The sequence below is a fragment of the Saccopteryx leptura genome, chromosome 3 (genome assembly GCF_036850995.1).
Source record: "Saccopteryx leptura isolate mSacLep1 chromosome 3, mSacLep1_pri_phased_curated, whole genome shotgun sequence".
Classification (NCBI taxonomy): domain Eukaryota; kingdom Metazoa; phylum Chordata; class Mammalia; order Chiroptera; family Emballonuridae; genus Saccopteryx; species Saccopteryx leptura.
Window position 1 is genome coordinate 96,831,837 of NC_089505.1, and position 26,088 is coordinate 96,857,924.

Below are 26,088 nucleotides of genomic sequence, written 5' to 3' on the forward strand. Positions count from 1 at the left end.
CTCCGTTATGACACCCCCCACCATTGGAGTACTTTGCTGACAACTGATGAACCCACACTGACACACCATTATCACCCCAAATACACAGTGAACCAGGGTTCACTGCTGGTTACATTCTATGGATCTGGACAAATGTATAGCAACATGTATCCACCATACAAAGTATCATACAGAGAACTTTTACTGCCCTAAAAATTCCGTGATCTGCCTGCTCATCCCTCCCTCTATCCTAACTGGTCTTTTTACTGTCTCCAGTTTCCCCTTCCCCAGAATTTCATTCAGTTGGAATCACACAGTATGTAGCCTTTTCAGATGGGCTCCCTTCACTGAGTACTATACATTTAAGTTTCCTCCATGTCTTTTCATGGTTTGGCAGCTCATTTCTTTTTAGCATTGAACAATATTCCATTGTCTGGATGGACCACCGTTTGTTTATCCACTCATCTACTAAGGGGCATTTTAGTTTATTTCAAGTTTTGGCAATTATGAGTAAAGTTGGTAAAAACATATGTGTGCATGTTGTTATGTGGAAGTTTTCAGCTCATTTGGGTAAATACCAAGGAGCACAACTGCTGGATCACATAGTAAAATATGTTTAGTTTTCAAAGAAATTGCCAAACTGTCTTTCAAAATGGCTGCGCCATTTTGTATTCCCACCAGCACAGAATGCAAATTCCTGTTATCCTGGTCAGCATTTGGTATTGTCAGCGTTCTGGATTTTGGTCATTATGGTGATAGGTATGTTGTGGTATTTCGTTGTTTGGTCATATGAATTTTTAAAAAGGTAGATAAATTACAGGTAACCTAGGACCATAACTAATCACAAAACTACATGCATAAAAAAAATAAAAGAATAAAAGGACTTATAAAAAAAATGAAACTTACTAGTAACTTTTCCTTCCATGATCCAAACTGCACACAATAAATATTAAGTTGAACCATATAAAATTGACAACAACCAATCATTTTGGCCTACAAAAATGCCAATTTCATACAGTTCAACCTGATAGTTTTATAATTTAAATATTTTAAGTACTTCAGGTGTTCACAGCATTTGTCCTTATCTACCCTACCATGCACTCTTTGACATAAAGCAACATTACACACATGGGTAAATAAACTGATCAGTCTAAAAGCCAAACTTTAGAATTCAGTAATCCAAAACTGTATGGAGATCCTTCTAAGAGGATGTGAAACAACTGATAGAAAAAATACCCAATGAAAGTCAGTTCCACCATATTCAGAAGCCCAATTACGAAAGTGGCGGGCAGACTCTCCTCCCACTATGATGGCGCCTCTCTCTGATATATTAAAAGGGCAGAAAGCGTCTCCAGGTCAGGAAAGCCAGGATGTAGTCAGACGGTGGGTTCTCTCCAAGAGCACGTGGTGGGGGAAGGTCTGCCCCTCCTAGATTTCCCCTCTCCCTCAGCCCCCCTTCCAAAGGCTTCCTCCATCTTCAGCCAGAACCCACTTTTTCCAGGCCAGTGTCTTAGAGGACGTTTGCTTCCCTTTTCTGCTTACAAACCAAATCTGAAGGAAAGGCAGGCTGAATAAACGTCTGTACAGGTAAAATCTTTTTTTTTTTTTTTTTTTTTTTTTTTAAGTATAAGCACGCACACAGAAAATGTACATCAAACTCTTCACAGTATTTCTGGGGGTAGAGTTAAGGAGTGGTTTCACTTTCCAAGTGACACATTTCTATGTTGTTTAAACAGAAGAACTAGCACTTCTGCAGTCAGAAAAACAAGAAGGAAGTCATAATACTTTTTAAAAAGGGAGAATAGGAAATTTGTGTTGATTTACTTCTTTTTTAAACTTCCTACCACTCCTCACCTTCAGCTCCCCAGCCCCTACTTCATAGCTTCCACATGGTATTATTTCTTCTTCCAAAAAACAGAGGAAAAAAAATACCCGTCCTGGGAGACCAGCGCAGGCCAGGCATGGTGCTAGGGGCTTCGTCCACACCATGTGCCCTTCTGCTTAGCCGAAGAGGGCACTGCCCACGCGGAACAGCTACCAAGGCCAGCTGCAGGCAGCCAAGGTCTCCAGGAAAAGGTCCACGAAATGAAAGAGAGTACTGACTCGTCTGCGGAAACATCTCTGGGGAGGGATCCCGGAGCTGTGTGTTAGTCGGGGACCCCGTTTACTCTTCAAAACAACCGGTGAGGTAGGTTACTGAGACTGGCATCCCTGTTTCAAGGATGGGAAAGATAAGCTAACTGTCATTCAGAATGCAAACTTCAAGACAGTAGAGCTTTCGCTCAGTCACAGCTGGACCCCCAGCCCCCAGAATAGTGGGTCGTAGGAGGGCTTCCAGAAGTGTTATTGGTGGGTATGAGAATGAATCCTCACAGGCTCTGAGAGGTGAAGTAACTTGCACACAGCTGCCTAGCCAGTAAGCCTAGTGGTAGAGACAACTTTTGGGCTCCAAAACAGTGGCCCTGCTATGGGTCTCTCTCCTACCTCGTGACACATGGGCACAAGAAAATGTCTCCGAATCACACTCTGCCTCTGCCCCAGCCCATCCCCTTCTGTGGAGCTCCCAGCAGAAGCTGGAGTCTGCCTAGCTCGAGCTTAGCACGGACACCCGGATAGCATTCCAGCAAGAGTGTTCGAAGCAGGCCTTTCATGGATATGCATGGAGGAGGGCATGAACTTGCCAGATGAGCTGGCCTCCACCCAGGCCACCTGCTCACCTCACTCCTAAACCCTCACAGCCACTGACCTGACGTGAGCACTACAGTCAAGTCCATAAAAAACAAACAAACAAACAAACAAACCCTGATTGAACTTTTACTTAAAAGTTTTAAATGTTTATGAAAACAAATCTGTTTTTAAAATAGCTACTGCATAAATAAAGATTAAACTGTTATGTTAAGATGAGCTAGAATGAGGCATTCCTGAGTGGGAATCTCAACTCTACAGTTAAACAGCAGCATAATTACAGGTGAATTAACCTCAGAGAGCCGTAATGTTCTCTTCTGCAAAAGAAGACAGCAGCACCTAGTTGCACTGGAACGGATGAAGACTCAATCATAACACTTAAATGAGATAACACATTTACTTAATGTTTCCAATACTATTCCTGGCACAAGTGTTGTTGCTGTTAAAGACTGAAATCATTAAAATGGCTGCACAAGAAAGAATTTTAAAAAGTCCACTTAGTCCAATACCCTCATTACAGAGGGGGAACCTGAGCCCCAAGGAGGACACGTTAGATAATTTCTGACTGTCTACTCACCACATGCCTTATAAATACTGGGTACCCACTGAACGTAGTGTGTAAATAATTCCCTATCTGAAATAACACAATCACCTAATCTGTTGAGAAGTCATTTTAGAACAGGTCCAACTTTATGCTTATTATTTCCTTTAACTCTTACCTAGAATCATTTAAATTAAAGACAATTTCTCAATGGGAGTCAACATTCATCTGGACCTGCAACAGTCGCCACATGTGGTTCTTTAAAATTAAATAAAACTGCCTGGCCTGGGGTGGCACAGTGGATGGAGCATCGACCTGGAATGCTGAAGTTGCTGGTTTGAGACCCCGGGCTTGCCTGGTCAAGGCACACACTACTATGAGTTGATGCTTGCCACTCCTTCCCCCTCCCCTCTCTCTCTCCTCTCTCTAAAATAAATAAGTAAAATCTTAAAGTTAAATAAGACTAAATGTACAGATCCTTGATCACACTAGCCATACTTCAAGTGCTGAACAGCCTCATGTGGCCTGCGGCTACCTGATAGCACAGACACAAAACATTTCCATCATCACAGACGTTCGAATGGACAAAAGAGAAGACATCCTTAAACAATGTCATTTCTGTTCTTCAACAATGGTTTTAGTTTCCTAAATCCTATTGTCTGCTAACAGCACAGCCAGGACATAAGAAGGAAAAGACTTCCTTTTAACACAAACCTGGATATTCTTATCAAAAACTTCAAGACAATATACTATTGGAGGGTGTTGAGGTCTGCAAGACAATGGGGACCAGGGACAGGTAAAATGGAAAAAGGGCTTTAATAAAAAGTGTTCTAAGCAAACACATAACTTGTGCCGCCGTCCACACAATCAGAATATTGAAAACAAAAGAATATTGAGCAGTCCTCATGACAGGTCAGGGGCCTGCTCACTGAGCCTCACTCCCAGCGAAGGACCATAAAAGACTGGGTAAGCACCTGTGACTTTCCAACAAGATGTGACTCGTACACAAGTAATTTCCTTTACCATTTATTTCCATTGCCAAAATACTCGTGTGACCCCACCTAATCCTGGAACAGTAACACACTCACCCCCTTTAACAGTCCAAGAGCAAGCAGTCCAAGAACAAGACCCGGAAGGAGAGCCTCTCTGCCACCACGCCCACCTCCGTCACAATCTCTGAGGTCCCAGTAGGCTGGCATCCCCACTGGGGGCCAGGGGCAATTGGCACCCTTAGCTTTTGGGATACTAGGATACATGACCAAGTTAAAGGTTCCTATGAGTCTTCTCATCTGACAGTGAGGCCTCTTCAAAAAAACACAGGATGCAGAAGCATTTTTATAATATTCCATCCTTTATACAAAGAAAAGGGGTAGAATAGGCCTGTCAGGTTGGCTCAGTGGTAGAGTGTCAGCCTGGCATGTGGATGTCCTAGGTTCAATTCTGAGTCAAGGCATATAGGAGAAGCAATCATCTGCTTCTCCACCCCTCCCCCTCCCTCTTCCTCTTCCTTCTCTCTCTCCCTCTCTCTCTCTCTCCCTCTCTCTTCCCCTCCTGCAGCCATGGCTCAATTGACTTGAGCAAGCTGGCCTCTGGCGCTGAGGATGGCTCGACAGCCTCCACCTAAGGCGCTAAAAAATGGCTCCAGTTGCAATGAATGGCAGAGCAGTGCCCCCTGGTGGGCTTGCCAAGTGGATCCCCAGTCAAGTACATGTGGGAGTCTGTCTCTCTGCCTCCCCTCCTCTCACTAAAAAAGGGGGAAAATATATATAGAAAATATAGTTAAACAACATGGGTTTGAATGGCATGGGTCCACTTATATGCAGATTTTTTTTAATAAATACTCAATTGGCCTCTGTATCCCTGGGTGTCGCATCCTCAGATGGGGGTGGCCAACCGCCAAACATTGTTCTGCACTGTTTCCTATAAGGCACTTGAGCATCAGCAGGTTTTGGTGCCCGCGGGGGTCCTGGAACCAATCTTCCACGGATACTAAGGGACAACTGAGTTTTCAAGGAGTCAGAAGTTATACAAGTCTTTGCCTTTGCAGGGTGTTGGTGCTCCTAACCCAGGGTTGTTCAAGAGTCAACTGTATTTGCATTTTTATTTGTTATGCCTAAAGAAATGAGAAATGAAAAAATACATCTACACAAAAAACTTATCCATGAAGATTTATAGCAGAATTGTAACATCCAAAACTTGGTAGCAACCCACATGAACATCAACTGGTGAATGGACAGAGTGGCACAGTATACCCACACCATGGAACACCAGTGGTAAAAAAAAAAAAAGAACTAAATAGTAATGCATGCAATAACACAGATGAATCTCAGAAACAATCCTGCTAAGTGAAAGTCAAGCATAAACAACTATGGACTGTGTAATTCCATTTCTATGAAATTACAGAAAAGGCAAAACCACAGTGACAAACGGATGGCTGACTGCCTAGGGATGAGGGTGGGGAAGCAGAGAGCGAGAGCAAAGGGGCATGAGGGAACTTTTAAGGGTGAAGGACTATCCTACAACTCAGCAGTGGTGGCTATATGATTACTGCCAAAACTAATCAAACCATATGCTTAAAACTGGTGAATACTATTGTACGTAATAATACTTTGACTTTTTTTTTTTTCTTACAGAGACAAAGAGAGAGTCAGAGAGAGGAATAGACAAGGACAGACAGACAGGAACGGAGAGATGAGAAGCATCAATCATTAGTTTTTCGTTGCACATTGCGACACCTTAGTTGTTCATTGATTGCTTTCTCATATGTGCCTTGACCGCGGGCCTTCAGCAGACCGAGTAACCCCTTGCTGGAGCCAGCGACCTTGGGTCCAAGCTGGTGAGCTTTTTGCTCAAACCAGATGAGCCCGTGCTCAAGCTGGCAACCTTGGGGTCTCGAACCTGGGTCCTCGGCATCCCAGTCCGACACTCTATCCACTGCGCCACTGCCTGGTCAGGCAATACTTTGACTTTAGAGAGAGACTATCTGAGTATTAAGTGGTTATCAGGGATCAATAATTTAGGGAGGAAAGTGCAAGTTGGAGGAGGCTGGGCACATGAGTACCAGGACAAGAGAGATATTTTTCATCCTATAGTACTTTATGCATGTATTATCACCTCTGAAACTTGTGACTATAATGTCCTATGCCAAAACTGAGTGACAATTCTTTCACAGCCAAATTCAGTGGAGAGCTCTGTGCATGGGCTCAGCTGGGGCAAAACAGTTCAATCCCCGGTTCCTGTGGATGGGGTCATAGGCATTACAACCTTAAAGGGGGTAGGTACATGACCGAAGTCTGTGGATCCAGCCAGAGTTGAAAGTAGAATACCATCCATTTCCTTTCCTCCCAGAAGCCAGAACTCCTTGTCCCAGGCCTCCAGACACCTTATCAAACACAAAACCATGTCACATGCACTACGACAGGAGCATGCACCTGTTTTTTTCTTTTTCTTTTTTTTTTACAGAGACAGAGAAAGAGTCAGAGAGAGGGATAGACAGGGACAAACAGACAGGAACGGAGAGAGATGAGAAGCATCAATCATTAGTTTTTTATTGTGACACCTTCGTTGTTCATTGATTGCTTTCTCATATGTGCCTTGACCGTGGGCCTTCAGCAGACCGAGTAACTCTTTGCTCAAGCCAGCGACCTTGGGTCCAAGCTGGTGAGCCTTGCTCAAACCAGATGAACCCGCGCTCAAGCTGGCGATACATATTTTTCTAGAAGATGGGGGAATCTTTTTCAAAGTCTGATAAGACTTGAATGTTTGGAGAGTCACTTTTTTCTGTCTTAGAACAGGGTCATGGTGGCGCAGTGGATAGAGCATTGGACTGGGATGCCGAGGACCCAGGTTCGAAATCCTGAGGTTGCTGAATTGAGCACAGGCTTGCCAGCTTGAGCATGAGATCAGAGACATGACCCCATCATTGCTGGCTTGCGCCCAAAGGTCTCTGGCTTGAGCCTAGGGTTGCTGGCTTGAGCAAGAGGTCACTGGCTTGGCTGGAGCCACCCCTCACCCCAACAAGGCACATATGAGAAAGCAATTAATGAACAACTAATGTGCTACAATTCTCCCTTCCTGTCTGTTCCTCTCTCCTTCTCCTCCTCCTAGCACACATATGCATGTGCACAAAAAACAAAACAAACAAAAAAGCCCAATTCACTTATTTAATACAACCACCCCATGAAGTAGGTAGTATTTGGGGGGGGGGGTATTTTTCTGAAGTGAGAAGCAGGGAGGCAGAGAAACAGACTCCTTCATTCATCCGATCGGGATCCAACCGGCATGCCCACTAGGGGCGATGTTCTGCCCATCTGGGGCATTGCTCCACTGCAATCCGAGCCATTCTAGTGCCTGAGGCAGAGGCCACGGCCGTCCTCAGCACCCGGGCCAATTTGCTCCAGTGGAGCCTTGGCTGCGGGAAGGGAAGAGAGAGACAGAGAGAAGGTAGAGGAGGAAGGGTGGAGAAGCAGATGAGCGCTTCTCTTGTGTGCCCTGGTTGGGAATCGAACCTGGGACTTCCACACGCTGGCGGATGCTCTACCACTGAGACAACCCACCAGGGCCAAAGTAGGTAGACTTATGTGAATGTTTTTCAGAGCTATGAGGGCTCTGCTTTAGTCAACACACCATTTCCACATTGCTAGTCTTCATAGTTCATATTTTCAGGGCTGCAAAACATCCCATTGCATGGACGTACCATCATTTCTCTACCTCAGGGGTCCCCAAACTTTTTACACAGGGGGCCAGTTCACTGTCCCTCAGACCATTGGAGGGCCAGACTATAAAAAAAACTATGAACAAATCCCTATGCACACTGCACAGATCTTATTTTAAAGTAAAAAAAAACAAAACGGGAACAAATACAATATTTAAAATAAAGAACAAGTAAATTTAAATCAACAAACTGACCAGTATTTCAATGGGAACTATGCTCCTCTCACTGACCACCAATCAAAGAGGTGCCCCTTCTGGAAGTGCGGCGGGGGCCGGATAAATGGCCTCAGGGGGCCGCATGTGGCCCGCGGGCCGTAGTTTGGGGACCCCTGCTCTACCTACTGGTGAGCATCCATTTTCCCAGTGGATATTTGCTACTGCAATTCAGTCTATGTATACTATAAAATAAGAACTATAGCCTTGGCCAGATAGCTCAGTTGGTTAGAGCATCTTCCCAAAGCACAGAGGTTGCCAGTTTGATCTCAAGTCAGGGCACCTCGATGTTCCTGTCTCTCTCTCTCTCCCTCCCTCTCTCCCTTCCTGTCTCTGTCTCAAATCAACACAATAAACATTTTTTTAAAAATAATAAAAGTAAAATAGGACTATAGATCAAAGTGACTTGGGTTTGAACTCAGACCTGTCCTTACTCAGAGTACTGGCTTTCTGGATTGGTAACCCAAATGCCAGGAAGGCCTTTCAATATGTTGGAAAGTGTGGTCTTTCTATGCATCACTGGAGAACCTTGTTCAAAGTTGAGTTTTCAAATGGGCCTAAATTTATGTGGCAGGTGAGACACTGGTCCACTTCAGAGTGTAGAGTCCAGATTTTAAAGTGTTATTAGGCACAGGACCCTCATCCAGCTGCCAAGTGATATTCTGTGGGATTTGGACAAGCTACAGGCCCTGTGTGAGCAGTAAAGTTCCATGACACAAGATAAGACAAAGACGTAGATTTAAAGTCAGAGCAGCTGGCTCTGCAACTTATTAGAAATTTACAGAAATCTCTAAATTTATATATTTTAATTTACATAAAGTCACAGGATCCTAAATACACAAGATCCCATGCTAGGAGGATTCTGGAAACTAAATACAATAGTCCCCCCTTATCCACAGTTTCACTTTCCATGGTTTCAGTTACCTGTGGTCAACCATGATCCAAAAATATTGAATGGAAAATTCCAGAAATGAACAATTCATAAGTTTTAAATGGCATGCTGTGCTCACTTCGGCAGCGCATATACTAAATGGCACGCTGTTCTGAGCGGTGCGATGAAATCAACATCCGCTCCATCTGCCTGGACGTGAATCATCCTGCATCCGGCATCTCTGCACTGTGCGTGCTACCCGCCCACTAGTCACTTACTTCAATTATCAGATCGACTGTCGTGTTCTCGCAGTGCTTGTGTTCAGGTAACCCTCCCTTTCCCTAATAATGACCCCTGAGCACAGGAGTAGTTAGTGATGCTAGCAAACCAGCCAAAGAGAAGCCATAAGGTGCTCCCTTTAAGTGAAAAGTTTATGCACAGGGTGGGGCACAAGTGGGTTTGTGGTTGTTCATGTGGAAAATAATATAGTAATTAATAAATAATACAAGAATAAACTAAACTGTATTTTGCATCCACACAACTGTAAACCTACTTGTGCCCCACCCTCTATGTATAGAATAAAACACAATATACTTAGGGTTCAATAGTGTCCCTGGTTTCATACATCTACCACAGGTCTTGGAATGTATCCCGCAGGGTAGGGGGAGTCACTATAGCGTAATGCATGTGAACTGCCAACTAAAACACATAGTAATGGATGCTAGTGCCTTCCTTTTCTTATTAACTCTGAGGGCCTACTGAATGCTTCAGGTGGTTTGGAAACTGGCTGTACTTGTTTCAACACACAGACCACCACCTTAGGTATGGAAGTAATGTTTCCTTTCCTTAGTGAATCTAGCATGTAATGGACTTCAACTCACAGAATTTTGTTTGTTAATCTAATGCCTCACAAGGGTGCCAGAGTAACATTCAAGCCTCACAAAGCACTCTGAGCGCATCCCAGAAAGGTCCACCACTATTTACGTGTCCATGTTCTGCCAGTTAGTCACATGATGGGAGGGCCCTTCCTTAGGGACCATGGCAACCAGTTCTTGTCTGTTATCTCGAGAAATGCTTCCTCAACAATCAATATGTACTAAAACCAGTCAACCTCGTCCCTACCGCCCACGAGTGGGCATTCCAGCTTTCATGGTGGGCGGTAGCGGAGCAACCAAAGTATAAATAAAAAGATAGATTTAACTATAGTAAGTTGTTTTATAAAGATTTATTCTGCCAAACTTAGCAAAAATCCGACATAAAGTACTTGGTAAGTAATTATTATTATATGCTTTAACTTGCTGTAACTCTGCTTTATAAATTTGATAAAGTAAAGTTACTTCCCTACTTTATAAATCACCATTACTGTGGAACCAGTGGGCGGTAAGAAAATTTTACTACTAACAGAGATACAAAAGTGGGCGGTAGGTATAAAAAGGTTGACTACCCCTGTACTAAACAGATACCAAAGAATCAAAATAAAAGCAGGGTCCTGGGGGAAACTCATGATGCTTGTGTGCTCTCTGCCTGGGATTCAGCAAGCCCAGGAACTGCAGTCCATCAACACAAGGGGGGGGGGGGGTGCTACCCAGCCAGTTTTATGGAAGGCAAAGGACAAAGGAATTCTAGCTATCAGATAAACACCTCTGGAGGAAGTTATTTAAAGGAAGGAATGGAGAAATCAAAGCAGTTAAGGAAATGTGAAGACTGAACATATTTCCCAGGAATCTCCCCCATTGCCAAATATGTAATACGAAAGGTAACACAGCTGCCGTGACCTTAGGACATGGAGAGCCTACCCGTCTTGTCAGCAGGTGCTGACATCAACAGCCTAGCATGCTCAGCTCTCTGATGTCCAAGACCTCTGTATGCGGCCACACCTCTTGGTGTTGGACTAATTAGTTTCCTGTTGGCTATCTAGGTAGGCAGCTAACTATGGTGTCTCTGCTTATTTCTGGCCCCTGCGGCAAGTGTGACATAGCCAGGGAATGGAGTAAGTTGGCCCTGAGTTCAGATGCTAGCATGGTCACTGACAACTCCTATCTCCCTTATATACTCATTATTTCAGAGTCCGCCTGGATGTACAGAGAAGAGGAGGTAGGGGCAGAGAAGAAAAAAGACTCCAGAGTACTCAGGGTCTCAAAAGAGAATCCAAACCCCAACTATGGGTTAGAAGTTACTGTGTAAGAAATGAGAAGCTGCAAGCTCATTCCTGACGCATTTTAACAAGGGCTCCAAGTCATCAAAGCAAAACTAGGGGCAGCTCCTTAACAGTCTGCTTTGAGCTGCAAAACTTAAAAAACTGCTAAAGAACATTTGTTAGACCATCAGTATAAAGCACTTTCCTCTGTACATAAAAACGACATCCTTGGGGAAAAAACACAACATCCCTGAACCAGTCTCCAGTGTGTATTAAGAGCTGGACTTTGGAATCAGAAAGACCAACCTAAAGGCCACCTCTCCCCTTGACCAGTTGCATGACCTCTTACAATATTACCGCTGAACCTCTCAGGCCTCCATTTCTACATCTGCAAAACAGAGGCGTGACCAGGGCTACAGTGAAGATTCCATGAGACAGTGTCTGCAATGTCCATCACACAGGGGTTGGCTCAGTCAAGTCCCCTTGCATGACACATCCTGAGCAAATATGCAGAGTGGCCCAAGAGCAACCACCCTGGAAGCAGGAAAGTCAGGGCCTCTGCTCAGTGTGATCACTGCACTCACATTTTATATTCATAGTATTCCTTACTACAAGGATTTTTTTAGATTCAATCCAATTTTCTTCCCTGTGGAATGGTGCTTATTTGCATGACAAATGAAATTCCTATAGATAATAATGAGCCTGTATTAAGTGCCCACATATGAAGCCTGCTTCATGTACATTCTTCTTACCCTCTCAACTACTCTGTGAAGAGGAGGGTATTTTGTCCATGTTATTGATCAGGAAGTTGAGGCTCAGAGAGAGATGGAAGGAGTTCGAGCTCACACAGCACGGAAGTGGCCACAGTGGGATTCGGAGCCAGCAGTCTCCTTCCTTCATACTACACCAGGCTGCCTTCCAACAACTGTTTGTTTGTTTCTACCATTTCCTTTTATCTTGCCTCCTTCGTACACCTCTAAACACCAACACTCTACATGTCTTAAAATCAAACACATGCCCTTAAAATAAAACATTAAATCCCTGAGGCAACAAAATCTTGCAGGTCTCTGGCAGTTCACAAAGAGAATCTATGACAACTCACTATCTTCAGAACAAGGAGAAAATGGATCGGAAAATAGGCACAGGACCTGCGGGTAGGTGGGGAGGTGGGAAAATGGAGAGGAGGGGAGGAGGGGAGGGGAGGTGGTAGGGATGTGGGGAGGAGGGGAGGAGGGGAGGAGGGGGGTGAGGTGGTAGGGAGGTGGGAAAGTGGGGAGGAGGGGATGTGGGAAAGTGGAGAGGAGGGGAGGACGGGAGGGGAGGTGGTGGGGAGGTGGAGAGGAGGGGAGGTGGGGAGATGGGGAGGGGGGAGGTAGAGAGGTGGGGGAGGTAGGGAGGTAGGGAGGTGGGGAGAAGGGGAGGAGGGGAGGTGGGGAGGTGGGGAGGAGGGGAGGTGGGGCCTGAGATGATGGTCACTGATGAGTATCATGACCTGCTCTCCTCAAAGGCCCCAGGTACCAAATGTAACTGGTACTCCAAGGTTGGACACTCATGCCAAGAGAAAGAAAAAAAAAAGTAAGCCATTTTCCAGAAGAGTGATTTGTATTATAACCTGGAATAAAAGCACCATTTCAAACAACTTATTCACAGAGTCTGCAAGGCCCATAACGAACAAGGCTCTCCACCGAGCTATGAACAAACACCTCCTCCGCAAGATAAAGCAGACACCAGGTCCAAACTCCCTCCACACAAAGCAAAGCTCATTTCCATACCTGAAGTCCATTTCGGCTCTAATAACATGCTAAGAGTCCATGTCAGTGATAATAACATAGTGTTATCACTAACATTAGTACCAATAATTAACATTACCATGTGTCTGGATTTACATGTATTAACTCGTTTAATCCTTATAACATCCATCAGAAATAGGTACGTACTTTAATTCTTACCACTTCACTGTGAGACAGATAAACTGAGGCAGAGAGTGAAGGAAGTATCTGAGTCTGCAGGCTTGGGCCTGAACCCAAGCAGTCTGGCTTCAGATCCTGCCCTTCATTGCTCCTGGACTCTGGAATCAAAACTGCCTAGGATCTTTCAGAAGCTCCTAGGATGGCCAGTTGTGTGACTCTGGGCCAAGAGCCCAGCGCCACCTTGTACAGAGCCACCAGTGAATGCTGGTGCAACCAGGATCACTGTCCCCACCAAGCCCTGATCCTGCCACTGCCAGCACCTCTGACAGTCTTCAGACGCCAGGAGCGGCCTGCACATGCGACCCCATTTCGGAGGCAGACTCCACTCAGCTCCTTCCATCCTTGTCCTTCCCACCTGAAGCCACATCTGGCCAAGGGCTCACGTCCAAAGGGAGATTTGGACACTGCCAGAAAGTCTCACACCAGAATTGCCCCTAGTGTCTAGTCTGTTTTAGGCTGAACTGCTGATATTCAAACATTTCTGACCTAGGAAAAGAGCAAATTCACGTGGTTCAACCTAATGGGGGGGGGGCTCTTATATTTATTAAGGACCTACAAAACATCCATCCATCCATCGTCTATACAGCCACTCATTCAACAACCAAGTTGTCAACAAGAGGCTGTCACAATGACAAGGCTGTGCACAAAGAATACCTGTGCTGCCCAGAAAGCCAAGGCGTGCCCCTACCGATGGCAGACGAGAACCTATACAACACTTGAAGACTTAGCAGGTTTCTTTCTAAAAAACTTAGAAAGTTTCAGCTGTTTTTATTTCAACAACCTGAACAACAACAACAAAAAAAAACAAAACTTTAACTTCTAACATAAACCCAGACTTCAGCCACTGTGCTTAAAACCCCATAGGTCAGGCCCTGGCCGGTTGGCTCAGTGGTAGAGCGTTGGCCTGGCGTGCAGAAGTCCCGGGCTCGATTCCCAGCCAGGGCACACAGGAGAAGCACCCATCTGCTTCTCCACACCCCCCCTCCTTCCTCTCTGTCTCTCTCTTCCCCTTCTGCAGCCAAGGCTCCCCTGGAGCATAGATGGCCCTGGCACTGGGGATGGCTCCTCGGCCACTGCCCCAGGCGCTGGAGTGGCTCTGGTCGCGACAGAGCGACGCCCCGGATGGGCAGAGCATCGCCCCCTGGTGGGTGTGCTGGGTGGATCCCGGTCGGGCGCATCCTGGTCGGGCACATGCGGGAGTCTGTTTGACTGTCTCTCCCTGTTTCCGGCTTCAGAAAAATACAGAAAAAAAAAACAAAAAACCCATAGGTCAGTGGTTCTCAACCTTTCTAATGCCGTGACCCCGCAATACAGTTCTTCATGTTGCGGTAACTGTAATTTTGCTACAGTTATGATTCGGAATGTAAATACCTGATATGCATTATGTATTTTCCGATGGCTTTAGGCAACCCCGCTGGGGTCGCGACCCACAGGTTGAGAACCGCTGCCATAGGTGAAACCTCTCTCAACCTCAGTCTCCTCATCCATAAAGCAAGCATCCTGGTGAGTCCGTCATGCATATGAGGCAGGAGAGTGGACTTGAATAAGCATGAGAGTGGACTTGAATAAGCATGAGAGTGGACTTGAATAAGCATGAGCTTTCGAGTGAGATGGACCTGGATCAGCTAACTAGCTGCCACTAACTAGCTGGGGGCCCTCAGGCAAGTTCCTACACCTTCTGAGCCTGTTTTCTAAACTGCACAATGAAAACAGCTTCACAGAGCTGGAGGTGAGAGACTAAAGATAGTGACTCGGAGTATCCAGCAGACACGGGCAGAAGGAAGGCGGTATACTGCTGTGACTAACAAAGAATCAGGAGGGACGACTAGGTAAATTAAGGGATGAAGACTGCTACCTCATCCTCAGATTATTGGTCCACATGTGCACTCCTGCACTCAATACCAAGTCGGAGGCATCAAATCTCAGGGCTACCAGGGGTCCACACCCACCATGGCTGAAAGAGATTCCAAGACTGGAGCTGTGTGGACGCGGATACATTCTCAACAGCGCAAGCACCTGAGTGACCAAGCCTGGCCACTGCTGTGTCAGGGTCCATGTTTCCTGGTGATGAGTCCACACCCAGTCCCAGGGACCACACACTGACCAGGAGGTCATCAGCAAGCTACGCTCAGCAGGGAAGCAAAGATGATAAAAACCAAGCCAGAGATGAGACAGAATCATTCAACAGGAGCTCCTTCAGTGACCAGTGTCCTAGAACTAGACTTCACTGGGAGTGTGTGGTGGATAAAAGCTCCTCCGCTTAGTTTCCTAGCATAAAATTGCATGCCAAAGCCCATCCAAGCGAAGCCAGATACACCACACCAGGCCAAAGCAATGGAGAAGGCTTCAGTAGTAACAACAGATGTTGAGGATTCCAGACTTGAACTCTTCATCTACCCATCACGGCTAGGACTCAGAAGGGAAGAGGGCATTTGAATCACCAGAAAACACTTAATTCCAACGGGAGGCTGCTTGCTACTCACACACGCCAGAAGAAAAGTATGTGCAAAACCATCTTTTCCTAACCTTAATATTTTTATTTTTTTTTATTTTTTATTTTATTTTATTTATTCATTTTAGAGAGAAGAAAGAGAGGAGCAGGGGAGGAGCAGGAAGCATCAACTCCCATATGTGCCTTGACCAGGCAAGCCCATGGTTTCAAACTGGTGACCTCAGCATTCCAGGTCGACGCTTTATCCACTGCGCCACCACAGGTCAGGCCTAACCTTAATTTTTTTTTTTTCTTTTTTCTTTTTTTTTTTTTGTATTTTTCTGAAGCTGGAAACGGGGAGAGGCAGTCAGACAGACTCCCACATGCGCCCGACCGGGATCCACCAGGCATGCCCACCAGGGGCGACGCTCTGCCCACCAGAGGGCGATGCTCTGCCCCTCTGGGGAGTCGCTCTGCAGCGACCAGACCCTCTCTAGCGCCTGGGGCAGAGGCCAAGGAGCCATCCCCAGCGCCCGGGCCATCTTTGCTCCAATGGAGCCTTGGCTGCAGGAGGGGAAGAGAGAGACAGAGAGGAAGGAGGGGGTGGGGGTGGAGAAGCAAATGGGCGCTTCTCCTATGTGCCCTGGCCGGGAATCGAACCCGGGTCCCCCGCACGCCAGGCCGACGCTCTACCGCTGAGCCAACCGGCCAGGGCCATAACCTTAATATTTTTAATTAAACATTTCACTTGGTAAATATAATGAGTCCTATGCCTAAATCTCCATATGGAAACCTTTGAGACAGTAAGGCCAAATAATGTTAAACAACATAATGGTTTTGGATCAAATCCTAACTCAGAAGGTCATGCTGAGTCCAGTGGAAAGAGGAAGCTTCACAGAGCAGTATAGGCAGTGGTTGGAGAAGTTCAGGGTCTGAGCCAGTGGTCACGACTGCTTGCCATGTGCAGTGTGCTAAGAACTTTCAGCCATAAAACACTGGCCTGGAAGACTGCTAGCCTTGGGCAAGAGACTCTGCCTCTTGGGGTCTCAGCAGAACAAGAAACTACCACCTGCCTTACAGGTTGGTTGGGAGGTTAAACGAAACACCACCTATCAAACATTGTATTAATAAAATAATCATATAGGCCCTGGTCAGTTGGCTCAGAGGTAGAGCGTCAGCCCAGGGTGTGGAAGTCCCGGTTCAATTCCCGGCCAGGGCACACAGAAGTGCCCATCTGCTTCTCCACCCCTCCCCCTCTCCTTTCTCTCTATATCTCTCTTCCCCTCCTGCAGCCAAGGCTCCACTGGAGCAAAGTTGGCCCGGGCACTGAGGATGGCTGCATGGCCTCCGCCTCAGGTGCTAGAATGGCTCTGGATGCAACAGAGCAACGCCCCAGATGGGCAGAGCATCGCCCCCTGGTGGGCATGCTGGGTGGATCCCAGTCCAGTGCATGTGGGGCTCTGTCTCTCTGCCTCCTGCTTCTCACTTCAGAAAAATACAAAAAAAAAAAAAATCATATAATGACCAACACTCTAGCTGTACTTGTGAAGTACCAGGCATGGTCTACCTTTTCCACACAAACTCAATCCTCACCATAATCCCTACGGGGCAAGTGGATAGTAGCTACCAGGTTGCCACTTTGGAAGCAGTTCAGCTACTGGACTGGATGTTCTTCTCTAGAAAGTAGCAGTGAATGTTCCTTTTCACAGGTTTCCAGAGATGTTAGAACAGGAGGGGAAGGGACGGGGGAAGGCGAGTGGGCACCCAAGCCCACCTCTGTCATGGACTTCCGCCACCCTGGCCTGTACTCAGGCCCAAGTCAGTCAGAATCTCCCCATCACCTGCTTCCCTTTGCCTCCTCCACTTAACTTCAGGTATTAAAGGTGAGCAGTTAAAAAGCGCTCCTGTCACTCTTACAGCCCCCATGCAGCCCCTCCACCCCAAAGCTCTGGTCTCTGTGCCACTCAGCGGACTGGGAGGCTTAGGTGTCTGTCTGTCCAGAGTAGAAAGCCATGCAAACTGAGCAGAACTCGGTGCCACAGTAGATACAGAATGGCTGGTCAGGTGGATTACTGGGCTATCCAGACTGAAATCCCCAGTCGATTGTTAACAGGTGATATTAAGGCTTTGCAGACACCACTATCTAGGATTTAAAGTGACCAGAAATAGATGTCTTAGGGTCAGAGATAAACCATCCTGCACACTGCCTGGATGCTTCCCAGAAGCTTCGCCCTCAGCCCCGGAGATGGTAAATCACAGCGAGTCACTCTGCCATCCTATCGTTCTCAGCCATTCCTTCCTTCCTATACCCAGAGTTGCACGGTGGTGGGGACATTCATAGTCTCACGGCTGGTGCTTGCAAATGCCTGTTTGACTTCCTGGGTCCTTCCTGCACACCATGGCTAGAAGGCTCTTCCTAAAATACCACTACTCTGCCAGCCTCCTCAAATTTCTACCTGCCCTGTCAAAAATTAAACTGGCTCCACACTGTCTCAGATCAAATGCAAACTCCTTAGCTTAGCAACTCGGGCACTCCGCAACTCACTGCCCAGACTGCAGTACACACCGCCCTCGCTCTGTCTACTCCATGGTTGGTCCCCAAACTCACAAGGCTGACCATCCCCTGGACTTCTGCTTTTGTTCCAGGCCCCTGTAGAGAATGGCCTCTCCTTGACTGCACCCACCCCATCCTCTCTGCCCGGGCAAGGTCTCCCCAGGCTTCACGCTGAGTGTGGGCTGGACCTGTGCAGGGCTTCCTGGAGGAGGTGGAAAGCAAGCCACGCCTGCAGGGATGGTGGACACGCCCTATAAGTCTTTTCTATTGCCACTGCCATCCTGCTGCACTTAGCTTTTTGGACACATCTTGCCTCCCCTTCTGGATTAGAAGACAGGGATTATGGCTTCTATTTTTGTCCCTTACTCTACAGAAAGCAGAGTAAGACGAATAATAATCATAGCTACTACTTACTGTGTGCTAAGCACCAGATTAAGGACATTACACATTTCATTTCTTTCTCCTGGTATCCCTATATAATGTTATCCTCAAGAAACTGAGGTGGAGGGAGATCAGGGTCCTCACTCAAGTCGCATACTGAGCAGCAGAGGCAGGACTCCAACCCAAATCCACCAAGCCCACGTTCTGTGGGGCAAGCAGCAAACAGAATGCAGCCACCTCTCCACTTCACCACACGCGCGCACAGTGCTCATAAAGCGCTCACCAAGCGCCAGGTGGCCAGTGCAAGGTGTAGGACCAGCTAGCAGGAGCCAAACTGACAAGGTTCCAGTTCTAACTGAGCTAACATGTTCTGTCGCCAGTCCTGACCCTCTTCTTCCAAGCCTAGGGGTTCCACCAGGCACAGAAGCAGCATCAGACCTGAGATCCAGTGTCAGACTAGAGCAGCCGGTGGTGTCCAGGACACAGGGAGCCTTGTCCTCGGTGGTGGAGTAGAGCCTCTGGGTCGTCTAGAGAAGGTCTTCATTCGGGGCGCAGCTCAAAGCCAAGCAAACCTCAGACACACCTTCAGCAGGCAGAATGGAGTGGAGGAAAGGGGTCTAGCTCTGGAGTCAGAAAACCCAGTTCCTCCACTTAGTAGTTCTACAGGGAATAACCACATACCACTCTAAACCTCATCTATCAAATTGTGATGATAATAATAGTTAGTACTCACATATTTATGTGCCAGATGTTGTTTGAACATTTGACATGCATTATAATCTCATTTAATCCTCACAAAAGTCTATCCAGAGGTACTGTTATTATCCCAAGGCAGTGAGTCTGGCTCCTAAATCCTAATTTCTTAAATTATGCTGCCTCCCTTCAAAGGCCGAACCCTGCTGGTTGGGCTGCTACACGAGGATACAGTAGGCTAAAGCTCCTAGCACAGTGCATGGCACACGGCTACTGTCTTAAAAATGTCAAGTCTCCACCCCTTTACACTGAAACATTAATCTGCAAAGGCTTAGGTTTTGAAAAGCCATTGCTCTAGCAAGTGATCTGGCAATTGCATCCTTTGGGCCTTCGTACCCCTCCCTCACTGGTGGGACCAGCTGCAAGGGAAAACGGCACAAAATCTTGTTCCAGGGCCCCACTGCTCACTGTTTCTGAGAAACAGAGAAAGTGTCCAGACAGGTGTCAGGTAGACCCAGGTCTAAGTCCCAGGCCTGCCACTCACACTAGTCACTCAACTTCTCAAGCTCAGGTTCCGTGTAAGTAAAACAGAGGGTAAGGTATAACCTAAGTCACATTTATGGATCACAAGACACCCTCAATCAATGGTTGCTGCCCAGGTTAGAAGGGCAGGATTTCTGTGGCACAGGTTATGTTCCTGGATGGGAAAGCTTCTGGTTTGCAGAGGAACAGACGATGTGCAGTGCAATTCAGCTCCACCGTGATGGTTGAGATAGGAGTAGGCACACTACAAAAGGTCTGAGTGAAGCCGGGCATGAGCCCCAACTTTCTTGTAAGTCTCCTGCCACATCTCATGCAAATGTGCTTGCAATTACACTAAACTAGGCTCTTCCTCCTTAAACTGTAAACATATTAAACATGCCCCTTTCTAATACCCAATAATGTAAGCTGTGAGGGCACAGGCCCTTGGCTATCTTGCTCATCACTGTGTCCTCAGCACATAAAGCAGCAAAGAGAAAGCAGTCAACCAATATACGGTGAGTTAGTATTATCCTGTAACCTCAGGTACTCCCCCAATGCACTTCTGCATTTGCCTAACAGCAAACATTTCCCCACCTGGGAAACAGGAGTCTCTCCAGTTGATGTACGTTCCCAGCCATTTCTCCGTGCTGTCAGTCATCTGTCCTCTTCCCTTCCCCACAGGAAGTAAAAGAAATATAGGACTTCCGAGTTATAAACAGGAATACCTGCTTTTGAATGTATTTGTTATTATCTCCTTTATTTCAAACTATCAATCTTTGGCTATTTTAAACTTTTTTTCATTCACTGATTTGAGAGAAAGAAACATCTTTTTGTTTTTCCACTTATTTATGCATTCGTTGGTTGATTCTTACATGTGCCCTAACCAGGGATCAAACCCACAACCTTGGTATATCAGAGGTTGACGCATTAACCAACTGAGCTACCTGGCCAGGGCTGGTTGGCTACTTTTTCAAGCACTGCACCAAGAGAGGCCAGTGAATTTAAATAAACAGGGCTGTGTATACACAGGATGGGTCTGAGCTGAGCCATGCATCTCACCCACACCAGGAGACCAGCCAAGACACATTAGTGTCAACTATATTGTTTCACCTTGTAACAATATGACAGGCATCACCTATCAGCTCCTGTCAGGCAAAACCATCTGTTAGTTAGAGAGCCAACTCATGAGGGGGCCTTGCCTGCCCCCTCCCTATGACAGCCCCACCTACCACCAGCACCAGAATCTTAACTCTAAGTCAGAATAACTCATAAGTTAGAAGCTAGAGCTATGTAAAGAAAAGTGCTGTAAACTGTAAAGCACTTAGAAACAGTGGTAAGATTATTACCTGCTAAGGGAATGCATATAAATTCCATCTGCCTATGCATTCTTAACCGATGCCGACAAAAATCATGGAATTTACTCCAAAGTCCCATGCATTTTGGTTCTAAAACTGCTATTTCCCTCTATGGATAACCGAGATGTTTTCCCTACCAACAAACCTACTGAACATCAAAACCACAGTGCTCTTAATTCATTTACCGATGCTGCAACCCCACACCACCACTTCTGTCCTACCCCACTGGCTACACAGTTATTAGTCAGAATACTATTAGTCAGGTAGAGGACAAATTTGACAAGAAGCATCAGAAATTACTTATTAACCCAGAGGATACTAAGAACAAGTTATTGAGAGAATGAGTATGAACTCCAAGAGGATACGTTCATGAACACAGACACACCCCAAAAGACAGCACCCCAAGCCATCTCCTTCAGTGCCAGGTATGTAGGCCCCAGGGACACAGCCATGGAAAACACAAGACAAAAATCCCTACCCTCAAAGAGCTCCTGTTCTGGCCCAGACTCAATATGTCTGCATCATTGTACTACTCCTTCACTATTAAATAAGGTCTCCTATGTAAAGGACCCACACAGAACCCAGTCAATAAATGTCCCTGTGCTTCCCTCAATAGCTCAGCTGGGCGAGTGGAGGATGACAGATGCTGCTCCTCCCTGGCCATATCTGAGTAGCTAGCTCATTACTATGTTTCCTCAACAGCGTTCTCTTTACATCTTCCCACACTCAAGCAGCCTGAGACAACGGGAAAGACGAAGTTTAGAGCCTGCCAGGTGCACTTCCACTGACTGAGCAACAGCTTAAGTCATTCAATCGGGCTCATATAGGTGAAGTTCACAGCCCCTCAGGAAATGGTAGTCCTTTTCCTCCACCACTTCCATAGTCCTTTCAAATTGTCCAGAGAAGCCCCAATACAGGCCTCTTGAAAAACGTGGATCATTAAGGTCAGTTTCTCCTCACATCTGGAGAAGCAGGAACCCAGAGCCAAGGCAACAAACCCCTCCCAGCAAGATACCTGCCTGGAGCTGCCCCGTCTAGGAACCCCACCCACTTTCCCCTGCTTCTGCCCTAATAGCAAATTTACAAAACCTCACTCCACCTTTAAAGTCCTCACCCAAATCTGTTCCTAAGTGTCTTTCTCCACCCAGGCCTAGGACTGGGCCAGCACCCTCTGCAGCCAGTTTTCAGCCAATGAAGAGAAGTTCAATAGTATAAAAAATGCCATCAGCCACTTTCTTAACATACAGGAAGACATCAAGAAAAAACACAGAGAGTCTGAATTAGTCACCCTAGTTCAGCAGCAACATCCCTTAATTAAATAAGGAACCAAGATCTTCAAAGCCCTTTGGAGCCCAAAGTCCACATGCAAATATGCTGGGGTGGGAGGAGCAGGTGAATAGCTAGAGCTGTCAGTCCACTCTCCAAAGTTTCCTTGGCCATGTGAGGAAGAAGTCCTCTGGCCCTTCCAGCCTAGATGCTGGGCCTGCTCTGCAGAAGGTTCCAAAGCAGACAGGAGGGCAGATTCACATATGTGGGCCTAAACCTCAGGCCTCAGTCAATGAGCCCAGAGAGCACCCGCCTTCATTACCAAAACAAACACCACGAGTGAAGCTAGCTTTCTCTCTCCTAGTCTGGCTCACCTGATCTGAGGCACCTCCATAATCAGCAGTTCCAACCTTCACGAGCTGACAGTTCAAGGGGAAGGGGAGGCTGCGCTTGCTGGGTTGCATCGTGTCCAGGCCGTATGTTGGCCTCAGGGCCGGCTGGCTCCCCCATGGGCTGCAGCCTCACAAGGGCGATTGTGCGTTCACCCCTGCCCTGTTGGCTCCCCCACCCTCATCCCTCCGCTCTCACTCAGGCCGGCGCCTGCAGGACACTCTGCAAACACCGCACCACGGGCACGAAGGTGGCATCCGCGGAAGGGCCCGCAAAGCGCCGCGCTGCCTTCAAGGCAGAGATGCCCGCCCTTCCCTCGCTCACTCCCAGACGGTCTCTCCAGAAAGGGCAACCCTCAAACCTGGTCAAACACAACCCCAGGACCACCTCCAGCTCCTTGCTTCCCAGAGACGGCAAAGGAGGTGCGCCCTGGGTACAGGGGAGGGGACCACTTGGGTCGGGGGCAGGGCAGGGAGCAGGGCCGTGGAGGAAGGGGGTTGGCGCAGGCTACTCTTTAAGAGTGGTGAGAAGTCCAGGGAAGGGGATCATGGCGGGTGGGGTGGGATGACGTCCAGGCGGAGGCATGGGCGGAGAGGGAGATCCAGACTTACAACGAGGGAGGGAAGAGAAGATTCAGGCAGAAGCCATGGAGGAAAGGAAACAAATCTAGGCTGAGGCGACTAATGTTGACAGGGGTCCGGACTGAGGCCATGGAGGAGGGAGACAGAGGCCTGGCCTGGGCCACAGGAGGAAGAAACGACGGCCTAGACTGGGCCGTCGGGACGAGGAAAGGGGTCCTAGCCCAGGCCATGGGGAGGAGGAAGGGAGACCACGCCAGGATCACCAGAGGAGGTGCCTGACCCACCGGTCCAGGACGGTCTAGCCTGGGGTATTAAGAAGACTAGCCCGGACCCCGAGGTGGAGAGTGGGGCTCCAGCTTGAGTCAAGGGCGGGGACTGAGAGAGGGAAGCAGGGTCGCTGCCCACCCAAGCCGCCCGCGCCGGCGGCCCCCTCCCGAGCAGACAGGGATGGTGTCTACCTGAGGTCTTGGACCCCGCCCCTCCCCCACCCGGGAGAACCCACCCTTTACGGGCCGGGAGTTGGCGGAGGAAGGGGAACGTGAGCTCCGGTGGGACCCCAGGGGCTGGGGGAGAGTGACGTCGGGCTTTTACCATGGTGGCGGCGTCGGCGGCGGTCCGGGTCCCGGCGTCTGTGGCTCTCCCCCCCAGCAGCAGGGCCCGGCGCTTCCACTTCCCCGGGTGCCCAGGAGTGAACATCCGGGTCAGCGCCCCCCTCCCCCCGCGCCGGGCTACCGCCACCTTCCTTCCCCGCCCCGGCCGGGCCAGGGCCCGCCCCCCACGCAGCCAGCTCTTGACCAATGAGCGCGCAGGGCCGCGACGATCGCCAAGTATGGAGCGCGGTTCGGGGGGGCGGAGCGCTGATCAGGGAAGTGAGGGGCGGGGCCTGAGAGAGGGACGGGGCGCGGCGGCCCGCGGAGTGGGCGGTCCCGAGGCCCCGCGTGGTTGTCCGGCCGCACAGGGGCTGCTATCGGAAAGGGGCTTCCACCTGCACCCGGACCAAACCATCGCTCGGGGGCTGCTGCAGCGGGTGGCGGCAGGAGAACTGTGCTCGCGGGCCTCCCGGACTGAGATGCGGAAGGCACTGGGGCTGGGAGGGGTCAGTCCCTCCCCGCCCCACCCTGTGCACGCGCTCACTCCTGCGGCGGACCCGGAACTGGTGCGCCCGCGAGCCCATCTCAGCCGCGAGAGCGCGTAGTGAGCGAACCTGAAATAGAATCCCAGCGCTGCCGCCTACTACGTGTGGGACCTGGAACGAGTCACAGCACCTGAGCCCGATCTCACAAAAGAGCCTTGGGCCACACCACTTACTGAGCACTTACTATATACCAGGCCTTGTTTGAGGCACCAAAAAATAACAGGTGAACGACAGAAAGATGTCCTCGTAGCTACTTGCTACCGGATAGCTGTGAGGACGAGACAGGTAGGGATTAGAAAGCTGGGCTCAATAAATGTTAGGTTTTGTATTTTTACACGTGCTACAGAGAACCAGCCCGTTTCTCCAGTGAAGCTGCCTCCTCGAAATGACTCAAATTCTTTTTTTCTTTATCCCTCTTCATTCAAAAAATATTTGTTGAGCTTGGTCTAGAAGGCAGGAGACCTGGGATGCTACCTCCCTAGCTTGCACGCTGTCCTCTGTGAGAATCAAATCAGGTCACCTATGAGGGGATTGTAAACTGTTGCATAAATGACAGGAATTATTACCAGGAGCCGGCCATATCCTAGCCCCACTCCCCTCAGAGAACTCATAGTGTAGTAAGACCTGCCACCAGCACAAAAGGTGATGTGGGTAAGTCTCTCAAGAATGATACAGACCTGTATTAATGGGCATTCAGAGAAGGGAATGTCACTTAAGGATTCTTTCACTTGGTAAGTATTTATTGAGCACCTACTGTGTGCAAGCACTGTTCTAGGCTCTAGGGATAAAGCAATGCACAAGACAGTTCATGTTGTTGCAGATCTTGAACGTTGGCAGGGAGACAATCAGCTAAGTAGACAGAGTGCCAGGTGGTGATTGGAGATGTGGAGGAAAATCAGAGTGAGGGAATAGGTCGGTCAGCCAAATGAGGCCAGAAGAGGCCAAACTTAGTAACATTTAATCAGAAGGAGGCATGAGCAAGGGCAAAGACCACACAGGGACAGTCCCTTATGTGTTCATGCAACAAAGTGGCCAAGGTAGCTGCCCCAGATTGAGCAAGGGGAGAGTGGTGAGAGCCGAAGTCAGGGAGGTGCACAGCAATAACAGAATCTGTCTCTGGCCTGGGCTTTGAAAGGATCAGGAGGCTGCCATGTTCTGGATAGACTGTAGGGGGACTAGGGCTGTTAGAAAGCTACTTCTGATTGATTTCACACATAGGTGGGATATAAAAATGAGACTCGGACATAGATCAAAGTGAAGTGGTTACTGGGGGAAGGAGATGGGGGGAGGGGAGCAAAGAGGGACAAATATATGGTGATGGAAAATGATTTGACTTTGGGTGCTGGGCACACAACACAACAGTTCAAATGCTATAGAAATGTTTACCTGAACCTATGTACTCTTATTGATCAATGTCATCCCATTAAATACAATTTCTAAAGAAATTTTTTAAAATAAAGCTACTTCTGTATTCAAGACCTTTTTGTTTATTTAAAAAGCACTTATTTAGGGCTTCCTATGTGATAGACACTGTTAACCACTTTACAAGTAATAACTCATTTAATCCTCATAACAGAGATCCATAGAGGTAATCCAAGGTCACACAGCAGAGAGATGAAGGTGCTTCCGTCCGGGTGGTACCATGGAGGTGGCAGAAAGAGATCACATTTG

At 47.9% G+C, this 26,088-nt stretch overlaps 1 protein-coding gene across 2 annotated transcripts in view; it reads right to left on the reverse strand.

Moving 5' to 3' along the window:
- CAPZB (capping actin protein of muscle Z-line subunit beta) overlaps nucleotides 1–24,028 on the reverse strand; it is a 135,234-nt gene extending 111,206 nt beyond the window's left edge. The window contains exon 1 of one of the 2 annotated variants that reach the window (XM_066375256.1): nucleotides 23,874–24,028. In XM_066375256.1, the coding sequence (XP_066231353.1) occupies nucleotides 23,874–23,978 (105 nt within the window). In that variant the 5' untranslated portion in view covers nucleotides 23,979–24,028. The remainder of the gene's footprint in view (nucleotides 1–23,873) is intronic. The other variant, XM_066375255.1, reaches the window with a different exon arrangement.
- Between the last annotated feature and the right edge of the window lie 2,060 nt (nucleotides 24,029–26,088).